We start from the raw sequence: 16668 nt of genomic DNA, 5'->3' as shown, positions 1-16668 counted from the left end.
ATGAGTTTGTTCAGGAGGGCTTTTGAAGATCTTATGACTTGGATTGAAATGCCTGTTTTCCAAATGTTGTTTGGGAGAACCACTACGTACTAAGAGAGCAGAACAGTGGAGCCATTCTTCTGATCACACTCACTCCTGATGTGAGAAAATACAAGCCAGAGACCAAGAATATATCTGCAACTAAAATCTAACAGTTGGTTCAGGCCACTGTGATGATGCATCACTTCTAAATGTTTGGATTTCCATGGGAAATGACCAAATGCTGACTGCTTGCAAACACTGTAGCACTTCTGAGGCTGTTCTGTTCAGACAAACAGCAGCTTATCATTTCATCAAGCGGTTGAAATGACCCCAATTTGCATTCAACACCAAAGAGGGATGTATTGATTCAGGTTTTTGTAGCACAGCAAACTTTTAAATGGAATCTGTTCCAGGTGGATGAATACAATGTTTGCCTCTGATAACACTGAGTGAGCTTTCTGCTCCTACAGATAGAGATCATTGTTTATTCTAACTATCTCGACCAATCTGCTCTCACCATCAGTGTCCTACAAATAGCCTCACTACGAAAGAACACCCACAGGGGGGGGCATGTTTGAGAGGCGCTGACAAACAGCAGGATTTGACCTATTTTGTATGAGGATGCACTGATATTCCGTTAGTTTTCTTTGACAACAGAATATCTGCTGACTCTCGGTGAAACTTCATTTTTCTGGGGACTCCCTCAAGCTCCCCTTGAAATCTCCCTGCTAGTACCACAAGTGCTGCTGGAGCGCATGCATGGGCACACACACACACACACACACACACACACACACACACACACACACACACACACACACACACACACACACACACACACACACACACACACACACACACACACACACACACACACACACACACACACACACACACAGATTCTCAGCAGTGGGTTATGCAGAGTGAAGCTTCCTCAGCAGTAAACTTTTATAGATGCCTCTTCTCCGTTGTCTCCGGAGAGATGAGCAAGGAAAGCACAGTGAGAGAAAAAACTGTGTGTGTGTGTGTGTGTGTATATATAGTGAGAGACAGGAGGGATGGAAGTACAGAGGGAGGAAGCAGCAGAGACAGAGGCAGGCAGAGGGAAGCTGCGAAAGAAGCGAACGAAACGGAAGAATGATTTTTAGCCTCGCTGTTTGATCCTGTTTCTTCATTCCGTTTGATCACAGCTGTGCCTGGAAGCGAGATAAACGGACGTAATTGGCCACTCAAGACCAGCTGCCTGCCTCTATAGTGTCTCTGCAGAAATATGCTGGATGATGAAACAGGATCACCACGATGTTGAGTGTTAGAAGTAGGCTGGCAGTGGGGTGACATGCCCACAGGTATGCATTAAGGGCTTTTTATGAGGTAGTTTTTGATGGGTCCCAACTAAACCTGCATAATTTAAGATGTAGAGAGGGAGCAATTTGTGGTGGAAAGAGATGAGCAACTTCATCAACACAGACCTATGTGAAAACGATATGAATGATGAATCCAGTTTGCTTCCTGTGTAGACTTTGCATGTTCTCCCTGTGCACCTTAAGGCTTTCATGTCCTAAAGCATTCATTTGAGGTTAATTGGTGGTTCTGTATTGCCCATGTGTGATTGTTTTTCCTGTTTATGTCTTTTGTTTTTGTGTTCACATTGCTGGTTTATGAAACTTTAGATCAATCACCAATCATCCCAAAGGTTTCCCGAGTTTACTACAGTCATGAAATCAACATTTTCCTCGGGGGATTCATCCCAGCCACTGAATATGACCTATTCAGGTACCATGAGCTGAGCTGCTGTTAACTGTTGTGGCTGATTATTATGGAGACTAATCTGGTGGCTGCTGAACCAGAGGTCCTCACCACCAGCTCAAACAGTGTCCTTAGAAGCTCTGTTAATTTTAACCGATTTTAACTCATCAGACTTTCCGAAGATGACACTGATCCAGTACCTCCTCTATGGGGGTCACTCAGGACCTCACAGGCAGTCTCATGAGGTTGTAATGGTTTGGTCATTTCCCCACAGACTCAAACAGTTTTTGGGGGATTTTTTTGCTGCAGTACTACTTTGTGTTCATCATGTGTTCTGAGTGTGACCAGTTTCCCGCTGTGTTGTCAATAGCCTCCAGCTTTCATCACGCGTCTCCCTTAACCAGGTGCCGTGCAGCCCCATGGGGTCAGCCTGTAATAATTAAATGCTACATCGGTGTGGGCCAGAGTGCTTTGTAAGCGTCAGTTGGCCATCAATAAAACAAATCACCCGTGTCATTTGTTCACATAATGGGGTTATACCCATTTTTAGGTCAGCATGTAATGAATTGACGTGAACACGGTAATTCCAAAGTGATTACTTCTCATTAGGAAACAATACAGTTTGAGCTCGAAATGTTACAAAAACCAAATTGTATGAAGACGAATTTAGCTGCGTTTGTTCTTTGCAGTGTAATTTTGTGCTGTGTGCATATTTACTCAGTGTATCTGAAGATTGGCATGGATATTGCAGAACTGCTGTATTATAACAGTGTATTATGAATATTGAACACATTTAAAAGAGTGATTGTTCTGTTTTGGCAGCAAATGTGTTGCAGCTGGTTATATAAAGAAAGGATAATTAGTGACTCTGAAATCAGTTTTTCCATGTTTGTCTGCTTAACTCTCTGAATTGCTTGTATTTTATAGGACTGTTACTTGAGTGCTTCTCATCTGCTGTTGCATTTTCAGATGTGCTGAATGATTTGCGGATATTAAGGGAAGAAAATTATGGCATAATGTAGGTTTATGATGCCTCTCTGGCATGACTTATGAACTTATCTGCCGGGAAAGCACACTGAAACAATGAAGCAGAGAAACAAATGAGCAGAGAGATGGAGGGAGGTGGTCTGAGCAAGTAGTCGTGAGTGTTTGGAAGTGGAAAACAGAGAAAGTGAGAGGGAGTGAGTGTTATAGGGCATTAGTGAAATAAGAGCAAAGCAGTAGAGTGTGAAGCAGTAGTTGAGTGGAGCCACCTGCAGTAAACCAATGCTGATTTATTCGTCTCCTTCACGACACACAGGAGGGTTTCTGGCCAAAACAAGCTGCTGATTGTACCAGTGTATAATCTCACTATGATGTACTGTTCACGAAGCCCTGAAATAGCATATTTGAACAGAATATGATGCTCATGTATAAAAAGCAAGATGAAAATGAAAGCGCTGGATATATTTGAATTGTTTTGTGTGACAGATGATACTTCTATAGAGCCTTTGCTCTAATTTCACCTCAACTACCCTGCAGGTAGCAGGTGTTTAGTACCAGGTTTCAGGATTAATAGCTACCGTCAGAGGTAAAACCGACAGAAAACCCATCCATCTATCTTTTATAGTGCTCTATCCTGTTCAGGGTAACCAGGCGCTGGAGTTAATCCCAGCTAACTGTACTACTTCCAGAGAATATGTGCTTATTTAAACTACTCTCAATTTTGTATTTTTGTTATACCAACTCAAAAAATTTGCCATTACCCCAAAATACTGGTTATTTATAATATTGTGAGCATTTTTTAATGAGTTATCCGCTTTGTCCTTTTCTGAAGGGACACATTAACTTGTTTTATCAATCTTTTTTGAAAGACATTTACTGTAATCATATAGGACTGCATTTGTGTTTGAGTCGTTAGAATAATCATGGTCGAATAATGCAGGAGTTTGTCTACTGACATCAACAACCAGGTTTGCAATGAGCGAAAAAAAACATTAGGCCAATTAACCTTTGGCACAGTCTCTCTCTCTCTCTCTCTCTCTCTCTCTCTCTCTCTCTCTCTCTCTCTCTCTCTCTCTCTCTCTGTAAAGGACAATTAGTGGGTCCAACAGGATGTTCTAATTACAGTTATCATGTCATTAGTAAACTGTTAGTATTCTAGTGTCTTCATTGGTCGTTGGTAATGACTGGAGTAATTAGAGAAAATGTTCAGGCCAGTGTGTGTGTGTGTGTGTGTGTGTGTGTGTGTGTGTGTGTGTGTGTGTGTGTGTGTGTGTGTGTGTGTGTGTGTGTGTGTGTGTGTGTGTGTGTGTGTGTGTGTGTGTCACTGTGTTTGTACACTTGTGAAGAACAAACGTCCTCAGAGGGAAGAGGAGCTCATGGAAATCCTTCAAATTAGGATATTTGCCCATTCTTACGTTTTTCTTCTTTTTAAAACCCTGACACAAAGCGAAAGTGCGTGTGTGTTCATGTAGTCCCTCCAGAGCAGTGTGAGGCCACAGGTTGTTTTTCCTCTTTCTGTCCCTCTTCACGCTGAATCATCCTGTTGTTTTTTCCCTCTTCGTGGCTCCTCGATTCTTCTTTAATAGCGCGCTCTGTCTCTTTCTCCACACCTCGCTCCTGACAGTGTTTTCCCTCACCCCGATTAAGAAAAGCTCTCTCACCTTCTTTTTGCCCCGCTTCGCCACGGTGGGAAATCTCTTTACAGTTCTGAAACGATCATTGTTTCTTCTCTTTCTGCCTTTTTCTCTCTGACTCTGTCAGTCCGCTTGTTCTCATGCTGGTCGGAAATCCATTCACACGACTTGTCGGAAGGACTCGTTCACACAACCCTCAAAACACTGAAGTTTATCACTAAGTAAGCTCCTTTAAGGGTTTGTTCCCACAATCGCTCGAAAGAACATTCGCAGATGAACTCTTCCTTTGACTGTACGATAATGATGAAGTCAGTTGTGTCCTGAAATCTAACGATGTAGCAGAAACGTTGGCGGAAATACTGCTTGTTATAATGGTATTCATAGCATATCTCCTTATAAGATATGTCCAAATTGTCTTCTAAGTTTTTTAGAGAGCAGATTGGCTGATACAAGAAAAAACTATTGGCTTCATAATCAACATTATCTTTAGTCTCCACATCACAACAGCTCCTATGAGCATGTTTTGTTGAGGTCTGTGATATGACCATGTTGTCACTGACAGTATGTGAAATCAATTGAATTGCTGAGAAAAGTGAGAGTAAATGGGCTCTATGGGAACATTGCCCCTTTTGCTCGGCGGCACATTAAAACTTGATAATCATGCAATTCAGATGCAATTCAAAGTCCCCTGTGGTTCACTTGCATGATTCAGAAAATGACAGGACAACCAACACAGTAATGTCGGAATTATCACCCCCTACCTCACAGCAAGTCCTTGTATATTCATGGTTTGAGTCCAGGTGTGCGTGGCCTTTCTCTGGACACTTCTAGCACAAACAAAAAACATGCATTGGTGACTTTAAACTGCCTGCAGCTGTGAGTAAAAGTGGATCTACTTGTCATTCTCTCAGTGTTTTCCTTGTTCAGGGATGGATCAAGCCGTGGGGAAGATGAAGGCATAGTTTTTAAGAATAAAAACAAACTCAAAAACATTTGAGCAGAGCAGACGTCCCACCAGATGACAAGCTGTTTACAACACTTGAACACTTATAAAGTTGTTCAACTTTGGAAACAAGAAATAACAACGGAAGAGAAAAGGAAAACTCTCTTTGCAGCAGCCCGGTCTATTCTTTTCTTGTTTTTAAACAAGTGACATCTACTCAGGTCACCATGTTGGGATTTTTATTGTCACATGAATTCTGAGACATGTGCCACTCAGGACAAAAGGTTTGTCCAAATGGTGTGTGAAGGCGAGGTCAAGGTGGCACTGACTGTGTTGCCATCACATCCCTTTTCAATAAGTTTTGTGATTTGTGTTGAATCTGGAAGTTTTACCCTTCTACTTCCCCTCAGAGTTCATACTGTTTTGCTCAAGCTCTGTTTATTTATTTATTTATTTTTTATTTTAGTTTGCTGTAGTTACTCCTTGGTGTTCATCACAGTTCCCTCTCCATACGTCTCCTCTTGTTCTTTATATTCTCTCTAAAGTGCCGTAGATCAGGTGGTGTCTGCGCTCCTGAGTTGAGAAGCTTGTTCTCCTGTCAGTACTTTTTTCTGTCTCTCACACAGTCAGCTTCATTTTTATGAGTAATGTCCTCTCTTCGCTCCATTTTTCCCATTGCTCTGTTTCTCCACTGATGCTTTGTAGTCTTTCCATCATCCCTCGCTCTCTAACACACAGACGCACACACACACACACACACACACACACACACACACACACACACACACACACACACACACACACACACACACACACACACACACACACACACACACACACACACACACACACACACGCACCGACTCTGTAGTTTTCCACTGTTGTTTAATGCACTGCACCTGGAGAACGCAGCCCCACCTGTTTGTGTGTGAGTGTGTGTGTGAGAGAGACGGTTGCGTTTTCTGTCCAGTGAGCTTTTCTGAGCTGCTGACTTTCTCCTTTCAGATGATGAGAGACAGATGTTCTGGCACTGCACTCTTTTTTTTCTTTTTACTTTTGTCCTGCTCTGCCCTTTTTTCTTTCTTCTTTTCTCTCTCTGTCCATTCCTGAGGTTTCCCAGGTTTTACGTCTAAAAAGATTGTTGGTTTCAACCCAAAAAATACATTTTAGTTTGTTGTTTTTGACATTTTCTCATATTCCCCAACTCGCAGAACATTTTATTTTTCCACAAGTTAGTATCACTATCTCAATTGTTGAAGGAAACACTGCCTGGAGCCCTTTGAGAGTTTTTGCATGATGCTGGAAACAATCCACTAAAACTGAATTATAAATAGTAAAAGAAATGCATAGAAATAGATGCGGAAATTAGCATTCCTTCCCCCAGGCTTTGATACAGATGGTCAGAAAGTATTGATTGTTGAATTTCGGGACCTGTTTCCTGCTCGGTCACAATAATGAGAGCACGAGAGTGGTCTCACTGTGCTGTTTGAACTGTCTGGACCAGTGATGGTGGAAGTTGACAGGTTTCCCCTTTAACAAGCCTCCTGGTTTGCAGTGCAAGAGAGGCGCATTCTCTCACTTTTCATACACAAACCCCTCGCTGAACCACTAATGCTTTCATTACGGGGTCGAGTCAGTGGAAATAAATGCAGACAAGAACACATTAGCAAAGTTCTCGCAGACTGGCAAATCGATTGCTACAGGCTGAAAAGTGTCTGTTTAAAGTCAAATCAGACTCCCTCACAGGGAGAATGAATCTGTAAGGGAGCTTAGAAACAAGGTCAAAGCATTTGCATTTGGGGCCAACAAACAAGGATCTGGTTCAATTGTGCTAAGTAGCTCTGTGTGGAAGTGTGTGTGTGTGTGTGTGTGTGTGTGTGTGTGTGTGTGTGTGTGTGTGTGTGTGTGTGTGTGTGTGTGTGTGTGTGTGTGTGTGTGTGTGTGTGTCTGTGTGTGTGTGTGTGTGTGTGTGTGTGTGTGTGTGTGTGTGTGTGTGTGTGTGTGTGTGAGAGAGAGTGAGTGTGTGTGTGTGTTTTTGCACATGTTAGGGATTCAGAAAAATGTTTTATTTCATTTCTGTGTTTGTGTGTGTGTCGAGGCATGCGCATTTGTTGAAAAGTTGCTGAATAGGTGTTATCAGGAAGCAGTACCTCGGTGGAGAGCCATAAATAATGCAATGACCTGTCTCATATCCGTGCTTGACTGCTTAGCACCATTTACTGCTGCTTACCGTGTGTGTGTGCATGTGCGTGTGCGTGTGCGCGTGCGTGTGCATGCGTTTGTGTGTGTATGTGTGTGTGAGCGTTCCAGTATGTGTATGTGTGTGTGTCCGCGTGTGTGGTCTGAAATCAGTAACGTCTGAGCCAGAGGGGGATAAGTGATGTTCAGCGGTTTGTGTTTGCAGTCGGGTTGTGAATATGTGGTCTAAATACAGCTTCTCCCTGAAGGTCGTGCACGCTTCTGTGGTTGAGTAAAGAAAAGACAGTTTAGTGTGAAAACAAGGGTCAAGAGGAGGCAAGTACGAGGCACAAAATTAGATATGCTGATGTTGCGATGGGCTGTCTTTCGTCCTGTAAACGCACCCGTTCACCCCGAGTCGTTTTTGGCATCCAGAGGATGAACATCAAATCTCTGCAGCAGCTCGCAGGAAGCGGGACTGATCCAGCAAAGGTTAAAGGACATTAAATGATGATTCTGCCTTTTACCTGCTTGGTAATTCTTGCTGTGTATTCTGTCACTTTCTCAACTCAGCATCTCAGTTTCAGCACGCACGCACGCACACACATACTCTGCGCCTCCTTCCCAGGATGCATGTCTGAGTGCTGTAGCATGGAAAATAAATCCACATTCTTGTAATTTATTTTTAGAAGCTAAATGTATACACTTTCTCGTTACGAGGGGGGGGGGTAAAGGACAGCAGGTAGCTCTCTCTTTCCCAAAGCAAAAACATCCCACTCTTGCAATGTTAGTCGAGTGGCTACAGAGTGTGTATCTAGTATACACACACAAAGCTCATGAACAAACAAGAGGACGCAGTCTGTGCGTGGATGTGGTAATCGCTGACTGACTTTCTGCGTGTACCGGGTGTCCGGAGATTAATAGACCCCGAGAGTAGAGTCGAGCCAATACTTCATACATGCACAGTGTCGGCCTCGCTATTACCCTGGCCTTATTCATCAGACACTTGGAGGTGCTGTCGTTATCGGCTGTATGCCAGAGGTGAGCGGCAGAGAGGAGAGGGTGGTCAGGACTATAAAAAATGGACAGACTGGCAGAGGAACGCTCCCTTAAAAGTAGATTTTATGTAGATGGTTCATTGCACAGGTGTTCCTATTCTTTCCGCACTTTATCAAATAGCTATTTTGTGGTGGCTGAGCGGGTAATGAAAGAATGAACAGTATTGAAACTGAAACCGTAAAAGAGTATGCTAGTTGAACTAACTTTCATGAAATCACATTTTCACTCAAACTTTTTCTAATCTAATCTCAGTAACGGCTATTGGGAATAGAGTGTCATAAACCAACGTATTACTGTAACGGCACTATGTTTGGCAGGGATACACTGGTAACTGATATGCGATGAGAAGTTGAGCGTTCAGTGCTCCCGCTACTCATTTCTTCTCTTACATGAAAATTGGAAAGTTGCAGAGTTGCTCCTCTTCGTCAGATAGCATAAGCAAGGCTTTTATGCTTACATTTACAATTTCGGCAGGCTCCTGTTTACTAGAGGAAGAATGTCTCACTGAAAGATCCCAGAGTCCTGCAAACATCCAGATTAAAGAGCATCTCCCTCCAACTAAGGCCAAATTACAACATGTTATTGTACGTTTAAGATAAAGTAACATCAACTCTCCCAAGTAAGTAGTAAGTTAAATATTTCAGTAAGTTATAAAGTAATGCCACTACTTTACTAAAGAAGTGACAATTATCTGTAATCAAAGACTAATTTTAAATGACTTTTTTTCAGCTAGATTTCTTAAAAAAAAAAAAAAATGTACCCCTTGCATTGCCTCTCCTTGAGTTTTGGTCTGATGCGTTAGCAAAGCAGTGAGCTAAAAGTGGTGTTTGGCCGACTCTGCTGTGAGATTCCCGAGTGGTTAAACACTAATCCAGGTGGTGCTGAGATGAAATGCATCTGGCTGGGCCGCATAGCTCTTGTAACTCTACTCTTGTATTACTGTATGTCACCAGGGAGATTGGAAACAGACAGGAGGAGATAGACGGGACTAGTTGGCTCACTGCATGGTGGGACGAGGGAGAGGCCGGCAGAGTCCAGGAGATACAGAGCGGTGATCGCTAATTGTTTGCAGACAGAGTGAGGTAGACACCAGGTATACATGCCAGAGTGTCAATCACATTGTGCTCCGAGTGCTGAAATCTGACCCCCACTTTAGTCTTCCTTTACTGTCTCTCAAATGTACAATACGCTTCAGACGTATGCTTGTGTATTTTGCAGTAGAAAAGAAATGGAGAGTTTCCATGTGCATGTTGGTTTGACCTTCTCCTTGAGTTAGTTTTGAAGATCACATCTGATAAAGTGTTTATGCCATGCCTGTGTGTTAATGTTTGCATGTGTGACTCCTCTCAGAGTAGGTTTACAGTAGCCGACTATTAATAGCATTAAAACATGTCGTATTCTGCTGAGTAGTTTGACTTGGCTATGTCACCCCTCTCAGCACAGGGGCAATAAATAAAACGTCACGGCACAACGGGCCCGCTTGGTGCCTCAGACCACCACCTCCTCACATAGATTATCCTCCCTTGGCTTTTTCTTCAGTTTCCTGACACATATTTAAGCAGTGATTGAAAGAGTAATACAGACTGTCAGGAGCTTGATTGTGACTTTGTTTTGCTTCCCACTCCAAAACAGGAAATTATTTTAGAGGTTGCTCACCGGCCAAATATTTCCCATCAAGCAGCCGGCACTCACAGACGTTTTTTTTTTTTTTTTTTTGTTTTTTGTTTTAAATAACCTGGTGCAGTGCGGCTGTCAGTTTTGCCAAAATATTTGCTGAAACCCATCTGTTTTGTTCGAGATTTTCTCTTTGATCAGATTTTCGTGCTGAATGAATTCCTTGGATACAGTTGTTCTTTTATAATACCACTAATTTCTCCACAAAGCGCTTGTAATCTGTGTTTAGCTGGAAGACGCACTCTTTTTTTTATCATACAAATATGTTAAACTGTGTCGTGTGCAACATGCAACTGTGAGCAACGTAGCAACTCTGGATTCTGGTTCAGATTGCGCCCGACATATCGGGATTGTTCAGACCTGACAAAGGTTGCATTGATGGTTGAACTGCCTCGATGGTTTAACTTAACTTCTGCAGATCTGCAACAATAAAGAAGCTCTGCTGTGGTTGATGAAATGCACAGTCCATCAAACGGAGCAGCCAGCTTTTTGCACAATAGACACCACAGACCTCATACAGTAGAATTGTGTGTGTTATGCCGCTGGGTGTCACAGACACGTATGAGTTACCCATCTATGTCAGGGTACATCTGCGCCAGTGAATGAACGGCATTGTTTATGACATGACACAGACGCATGACCGCTGACAAGTGGATCCGCTCTGTGACAGTGGCACTGGCATGTGGAAAGCTGTGCGCGTGCATGTGTGTGTGTTAGTGTTCCTGGGCCAGAATGAAAGCTTTGTGCTTCACCGTGATGCTGCAGTGACCTGTGACACCACGCACACAGACACGTTTTTTCTTCTTTCTCATATCCTGTCTCCTCTGCAAACACAACCTCTATCTGTAGTTTATCTGTTTTTGCTCCATTTGCCGAGTGATGAACGAATGTGTTTTAAATTAATTTGAGTTCCTACCTCCCTTCTGATCGACAGGCAATGTCAATGGTGTGGACTTATCTTCTGCAGTGAGCAAAGTTATTCTATATACATGTTTGTTTTTGGAAGTTTGTCTGATTGTTCCTTCTTCATTGTTGCTGTTTTTTGATAAAATCATGCATCTCACTTTGTAAATAGAAATGTCTTTCTTCACCTTTCCTCTCATAGCATACTCAACCTCTGTCCTCTGATTCTCAACCTTTACTTGCCTTCGGGCTGTTTTTTTATTTAATCAAATTCAGAACCATCCATCAGTGAACTTATTCCACTGAGTCAACCACAGCATTAACCTCAGTGAAAATATTTAGCAAACACATCAGCTGTGATAAAGTTTTGAAGCAGTCGCAGTGCTTGTGTCAGAAGACACGAGTACAGTGACCCAAAGCCACAAAAACTATGAAAGTATTCCATTCCTTGACTTTTTATGCACTTTGTATTACCTTAATATATAAAAACCTGCTATATAAAGTTGATTGACTGATTGATTGATTTTCATGTCTTGCATGAATGGTGATTTCACATTCTCTATCTTATTGATATCTCTCCGTCCAGCATCCGAGCCATGTGGAGGCTACCTAGATGCCAGCGATGCCGGCTACATCACTACCCCCGGCTACCCGCTGGAGTACCCCCCCCACCAGAACTGTCGCTGGATCATCACTGCCCCCGAGCCTTCACAACGCATCGTCCTCAACTTCAACCCACACTTTGAAATAGAGAAGCTCGACTGCAGGTAGGACTCTGTTTTAATGCAATGCTTCACTGGAGCACTGCTGCCTGAAAGTCTATTGTAGCTGATTTCCACGGGGTCCTCATATCAAATCGATGCAGAGTTGCAAAGCTGCTGTCTCTGCCCTCTTCACACAGTCAAGGTTTAGCGTAAGCAATACGCAACGCTCTTGTCTCCAGTGGAGAGCAGCTCTGCTAGTATTTCATTAAACGAAACTGTTGCTGGAGCACCTCATCAATCCTGATGTGACTCAGTCCTCCTGGCAGCCACATGAGATATGTCAGTAACATTACTATTAGCATGTATCAAGAATAGCTGCGACACATCAGCAGCTGCCAGCCTAATTTTATAAGTCTGGTTTACTGCTGTCTACATGTTTGTAATTCATCTCAGCTGTGTTGTAGCTGCTTTGATACATTTTTTCTGTTTTTGGGTCTTAACTATTTCAAGAACCTGAGTATAAAGACAGACGTGAGGGCAGTAACTATAAGTAACACAAAACCTTCCCCTGTAAGAAGATGTTTGTGATTTGCAGATATTCAATGTTTTAAAGATCTAACCTGTCATTATATACTTATTTGCAGGGACTCGCAGATTTCACGATGTGCTCAGTGGATGACAAAAACCTGTAAAGAATTATGTTAATTGAAAAGTTAGATTGCAACTTAAAAAAAAAATAAATCTTAGTTTGACTCGTTCTCTCCCTGGATTTCCTCTCTCCACCAGCCTGTCTCTGTGTGAGAGTTGTTGGGTGCATTTGGCGAACTTCAGCCCACTCTCCTCCTGTTTCTCTGGCTTTAACAATCCCATAATAATCACTGTGGGACCTCCCTCGGTCCCCTGTCTCTAATTATCAAAGTCTAATTACAACACATTCAGCGCTCCAGCACTGTTTTCACACTTTGGAAGAATTAACACAGATTAGAGGATTTGGTGTCCATCATTGTTTTTAGTCTGGTTTGGCTTTGGTTGCGCGCTGAGACTAATGGTGTGGGGGACAGATAGGCAGCGTGAAATAAAAACACAGCAAGCAGAGATAAAGGCAGACTGTTTGACGAATGCACATGCTGGGATATCATGGAAACAATGCCCGCGTGAAAAATGAAAAAAAAACATATGGTGAGTTGCAAATCACATGCTATATATGGGATTAATACATATAGAAATAATTCTCAGTCAATACGTTTTTTTCATTGTTGTATTATTACACTTAAGAGGTAGATCTGCAAGAGGTCCGAGGAAGTGTTTGGAAAGGAAAAGGTACATTCAAAAACTATAATTTCTGCATAAAGTTATCACAATGTGACAGTCAATCCACTAGTCTCCAGGCTTCCATGCATGCATGCACTCGGAGCCAACAGCACTAACCACTACACCACTGAGCCACACTCAAATATATGCTTTCACAACAACATATATGTTTTCACATATTTTTCCCAATTGAACCTAAAACTACCTTTTATCTCTATTCCTGCAACGTCATTGTTCAACATGACACACAGCAGAAGCAGAAAGACCTTCCTGGCCACTGAGTGCAAAGGCTACAGATTCAATCCCGGCAGCATGGAGAGTAGCACAGACGCACACCTTCAACCTATCTTGTGTTTCTGTTCTGGTGCTTTTCCGTCCAGCTATTAACATTTCAGCCCTATCAATTATAGATAGGTGAATTTTCCTCTCTCAGATGTACCAAAATCATTCAGACATTTCTTTGTTGGAATCGAGGCATCAATATTTCACTGCCTGTTTGTAGAAAAGCTGAAAGGTTGAAAAGGCCTGCTGTGCTTTGCTCTGTTTTGCTGTTCTTTCGCACTGTGTGGTGGAAATGAAAATCACACTTTACTGTATTGCTGTCTTTATCATTTTTTTGTTTTTGTTTTTGTTTTTTGTCAGCATTACTCCATGTCCAGTTATAATACATTGGATCCTCAATCCTTAGTCTACAATTTCTTCTGCCCTCTTGTTCACAGTTTCCTCCTCTAATCCTTTTTCTCTCCTCCAGTACCTATGCCCTTCTTTCCGCTGCCTCTTTGAAGGCCTCGCATCCATTTAAAGTCCAGTTGCTTCCCAGGGGGAGGAAATCTAGATGAACTTCAAGAAACAGTGGGCCCTGATTTATTTATTATGGCGCATGCACACAGCATAGTGTGCAGGGTATATTTGTACAGTATAGCCTCAGGTTGGCCCCAATAATGACACAGACCACTTTTTGCAGGAGTTGAAGTCCAAACCGTTCCTGTAAGAGTGAAATATTTGCAGTGTTGGTGGTAACTTCTCCAGCTTAATAGGCTGTTATTTACAAGATCCCTACAGCGCTGAGCTATTTAGGTCCACAGGCGCCAAATGCCTGGAGTGTGCACCGGTGCGTACGTGTGTGCGTGTGTGCAAGGGTAGGCTGAAATTGAGCTGTTTGGTTCAAAGGGCAAAGAGGCCAAGGAGAAGAAACTGGTGGCGTGTGTGTGTGTCGGTGGGAATCAGGCGTATGTGGTCAGCCAGTGACTGTCGGCAACAATCCTGACATCCGTACAAACACACACACACATCTGTGTCTTTGTCACCGTTTGACTCCATCTCTGGCTTTTGAATGTCTCTGTCATTTAATATGCCTTCAGAAACCTTATGTGTTCTTTGCTAGAGCACCTGCATTATAGCTTTGTGAAACAGGAAACTGATGATGATTTTAAATGTACATGAACCCACACCCATCTTTTCAGTTCTTCTTTAATTTCTTCTTCAGTGTTTGCTTGTTAAGGCAAGTTGAACAAGGACATGCGTCTTCCCTAACTTGTCCTGTATGTAAAACACAAAATGAACTGGGTTTTTTTGGAACCTCACAAAATCACTGATCAACACATATGTGCACTACACACACATGAATGGGCATGACATGCATATGCCCCAGTCAGACATGTATTGTTGTAGTGAGTCACTATAAAGATGCAATCTAATCTATCACGGTCCCTGATTGCAATTTAAGATGGGAATCTGTAATCTATAATGCATCACATTTTGTCAAGCACTCTGCCGGCTCCACGCTCAAAATCAATAGAGTGGTTGTCAACAAAATAAGAGAGATGTTTTCATTAAGATTCATTTACAGGAGCAATTTAAGTGCAAGGAAACAGCTGTGGTGCCCCCGCAGAGATAAACAGGAACTCTGATAGCCGTTAAGCTGGGAGATAACTGTCTCCGTGAGCAGACATTACGAAGCATGACTTCTCTTTTCCTGTCATAGGACAGTCGATGTGGTGCCATCAGGACATCACAGGTGATGGATATTAGTTACAGATCTGCTGGATTAGTAGATGTGTCTATGTGTCTTTGCATGTCTGTGTTATGGACAATTCAATGTGTGAATCATGCAATTGACTCGACAGAACAGACTTTTCTGTGTGTTTTGTTTTCCTTTGTTGTGGTTGAGTATTTAATGTCAAATGTTAAGATCTTGAAATTATTCAACTTCAATTATCCTCTGAGAGACATGATGCTGTTAAATCCACAGTCCTGCTGTCCCAATACTCAGGACTACTGTCTTTAATATAGTTAATATATACGTTTGTTCGGGACAATATTGAAAGTGTCACACTGAGATGCTCAAAATTGCCACTAAGTTGCATAATGAGTAGCTTAAATCCAGCATATTTCCGTATTCTGTCCATTATGAAATGGATGTGTCTTTTAGAAGGATATACAGCACTTAGTTAGATTAAACCCTATTGAATATAAGTGGTTTTAATGTAATTTAATTTCTGAGCTTTTTTCCCCTTTAAATATGATCAAAAGCCACAATACCTTGTTTGTGCATTTGTGCGAACTGAAGCAAAGTGGCTCTTTTGGCTGATGCAGGAACTTGTTGTCGTTAAGCTGAATGTAGTGGTTTGAAAAAAAGTGTAGGTGTGGAATACGCTGCCGTTTCAGGCAGCAATTGGTTGTCGACTTCACATTTTCCTCTTAGCTCAGTGCACGGCTCTGTCTCTGAAAACAAGATCTCTATTTGGAGTGTTCGGAAAGAACACACACACACACACACACACACACACACTGGCTAAGGTAAAAGTGCAGCGTCAGGGTCTGTTGAGGGCAGACTCAAATCATCCTGACAGCTACCTCTTCTCTCTCTCTCACTCTCTCCTCTCCTCTTTCCTCCTGGCTCTTTCCCCGTTCTTGCCCCCCTCATTTCATCTCACCCTTCCTCACCCCTCTGACCCAACCCCTCGCTGCTGCCCAATGGAGCCCATCTATCATCTTTCATCTGCTCTTGCAACTTTGTCAGTCTCACCTTCTTTACCCTCTCACACCCCGCTCTACCACCCCCCCACCCCACCCTTCATCATTACCTCTTCTCTCCTTTTGGCCTCATGTTCTTCGATCTCCTCTGCTTTCGTCTAATTACTCTCCCTCTTTCCCCTCACTCCTGCCTCAATCGTCGCCCTCTTGCTTCTGCTGTGTGCCGGATCATCACGGTGCAGTGCGTCTCGGAAAGTCAAACGCCACGTATTCCTCTTTTCTTGTCCATCTGTGTTTCACTGTCTTTTTGGCGCTCTTCCTTTACTTTGCACCGTCTCTACTACAACTTTTACTAAAATACATTTACGTTGCAGGCGCACATGCATTCACACAGAGCGTCCATTTAGAGAAGAAATCTAAGGTAACGTTCAGCTTTTAGATACAGCTTGTATAGTGTGTATGCATGCACACAGGAAGCCTTCTCATGACTGAAATGTGGAGTAAAGCAGTGAGTTAAGAAGTGATTTATATGACA

At 42.6% G+C, this 16668-nt stretch overlaps 1 protein-coding gene across 2 annotated transcripts in view; it reads left to right on the top strand.

Moving 5' to 3' along the window:
- The window catches only part of nrp2b (neuropilin 2b), a 101566-nt gene that overhangs the window by 2475 nt on the left and 82423 nt on the right, over positions 1-16668 (top strand). For both annotated transcript variants that reach the window (XM_080498539.1, XM_080498540.1), the window contains exon 2: positions 11729-11909. In XM_080498539.1, the coding sequence (XP_080354665.1) occupies positions 11729-11909 (181 nt within the window). The remainder of the gene's footprint in view (positions 1-11728; positions 11910-16668) is intronic.

This window comes from Blennius ocellaris (genome assembly GCF_963422515.1).
Source record: "Blennius ocellaris genome assembly, chromosome: 6".
NCBI classification, from domain to species: domain Eukaryota; kingdom Metazoa; phylum Chordata; class Actinopteri; order Blenniiformes; family Blenniidae; genus Blennius; species Blennius ocellaris.
This window is presented reverse-complemented; position numbering and strand designations above follow the sequence as displayed.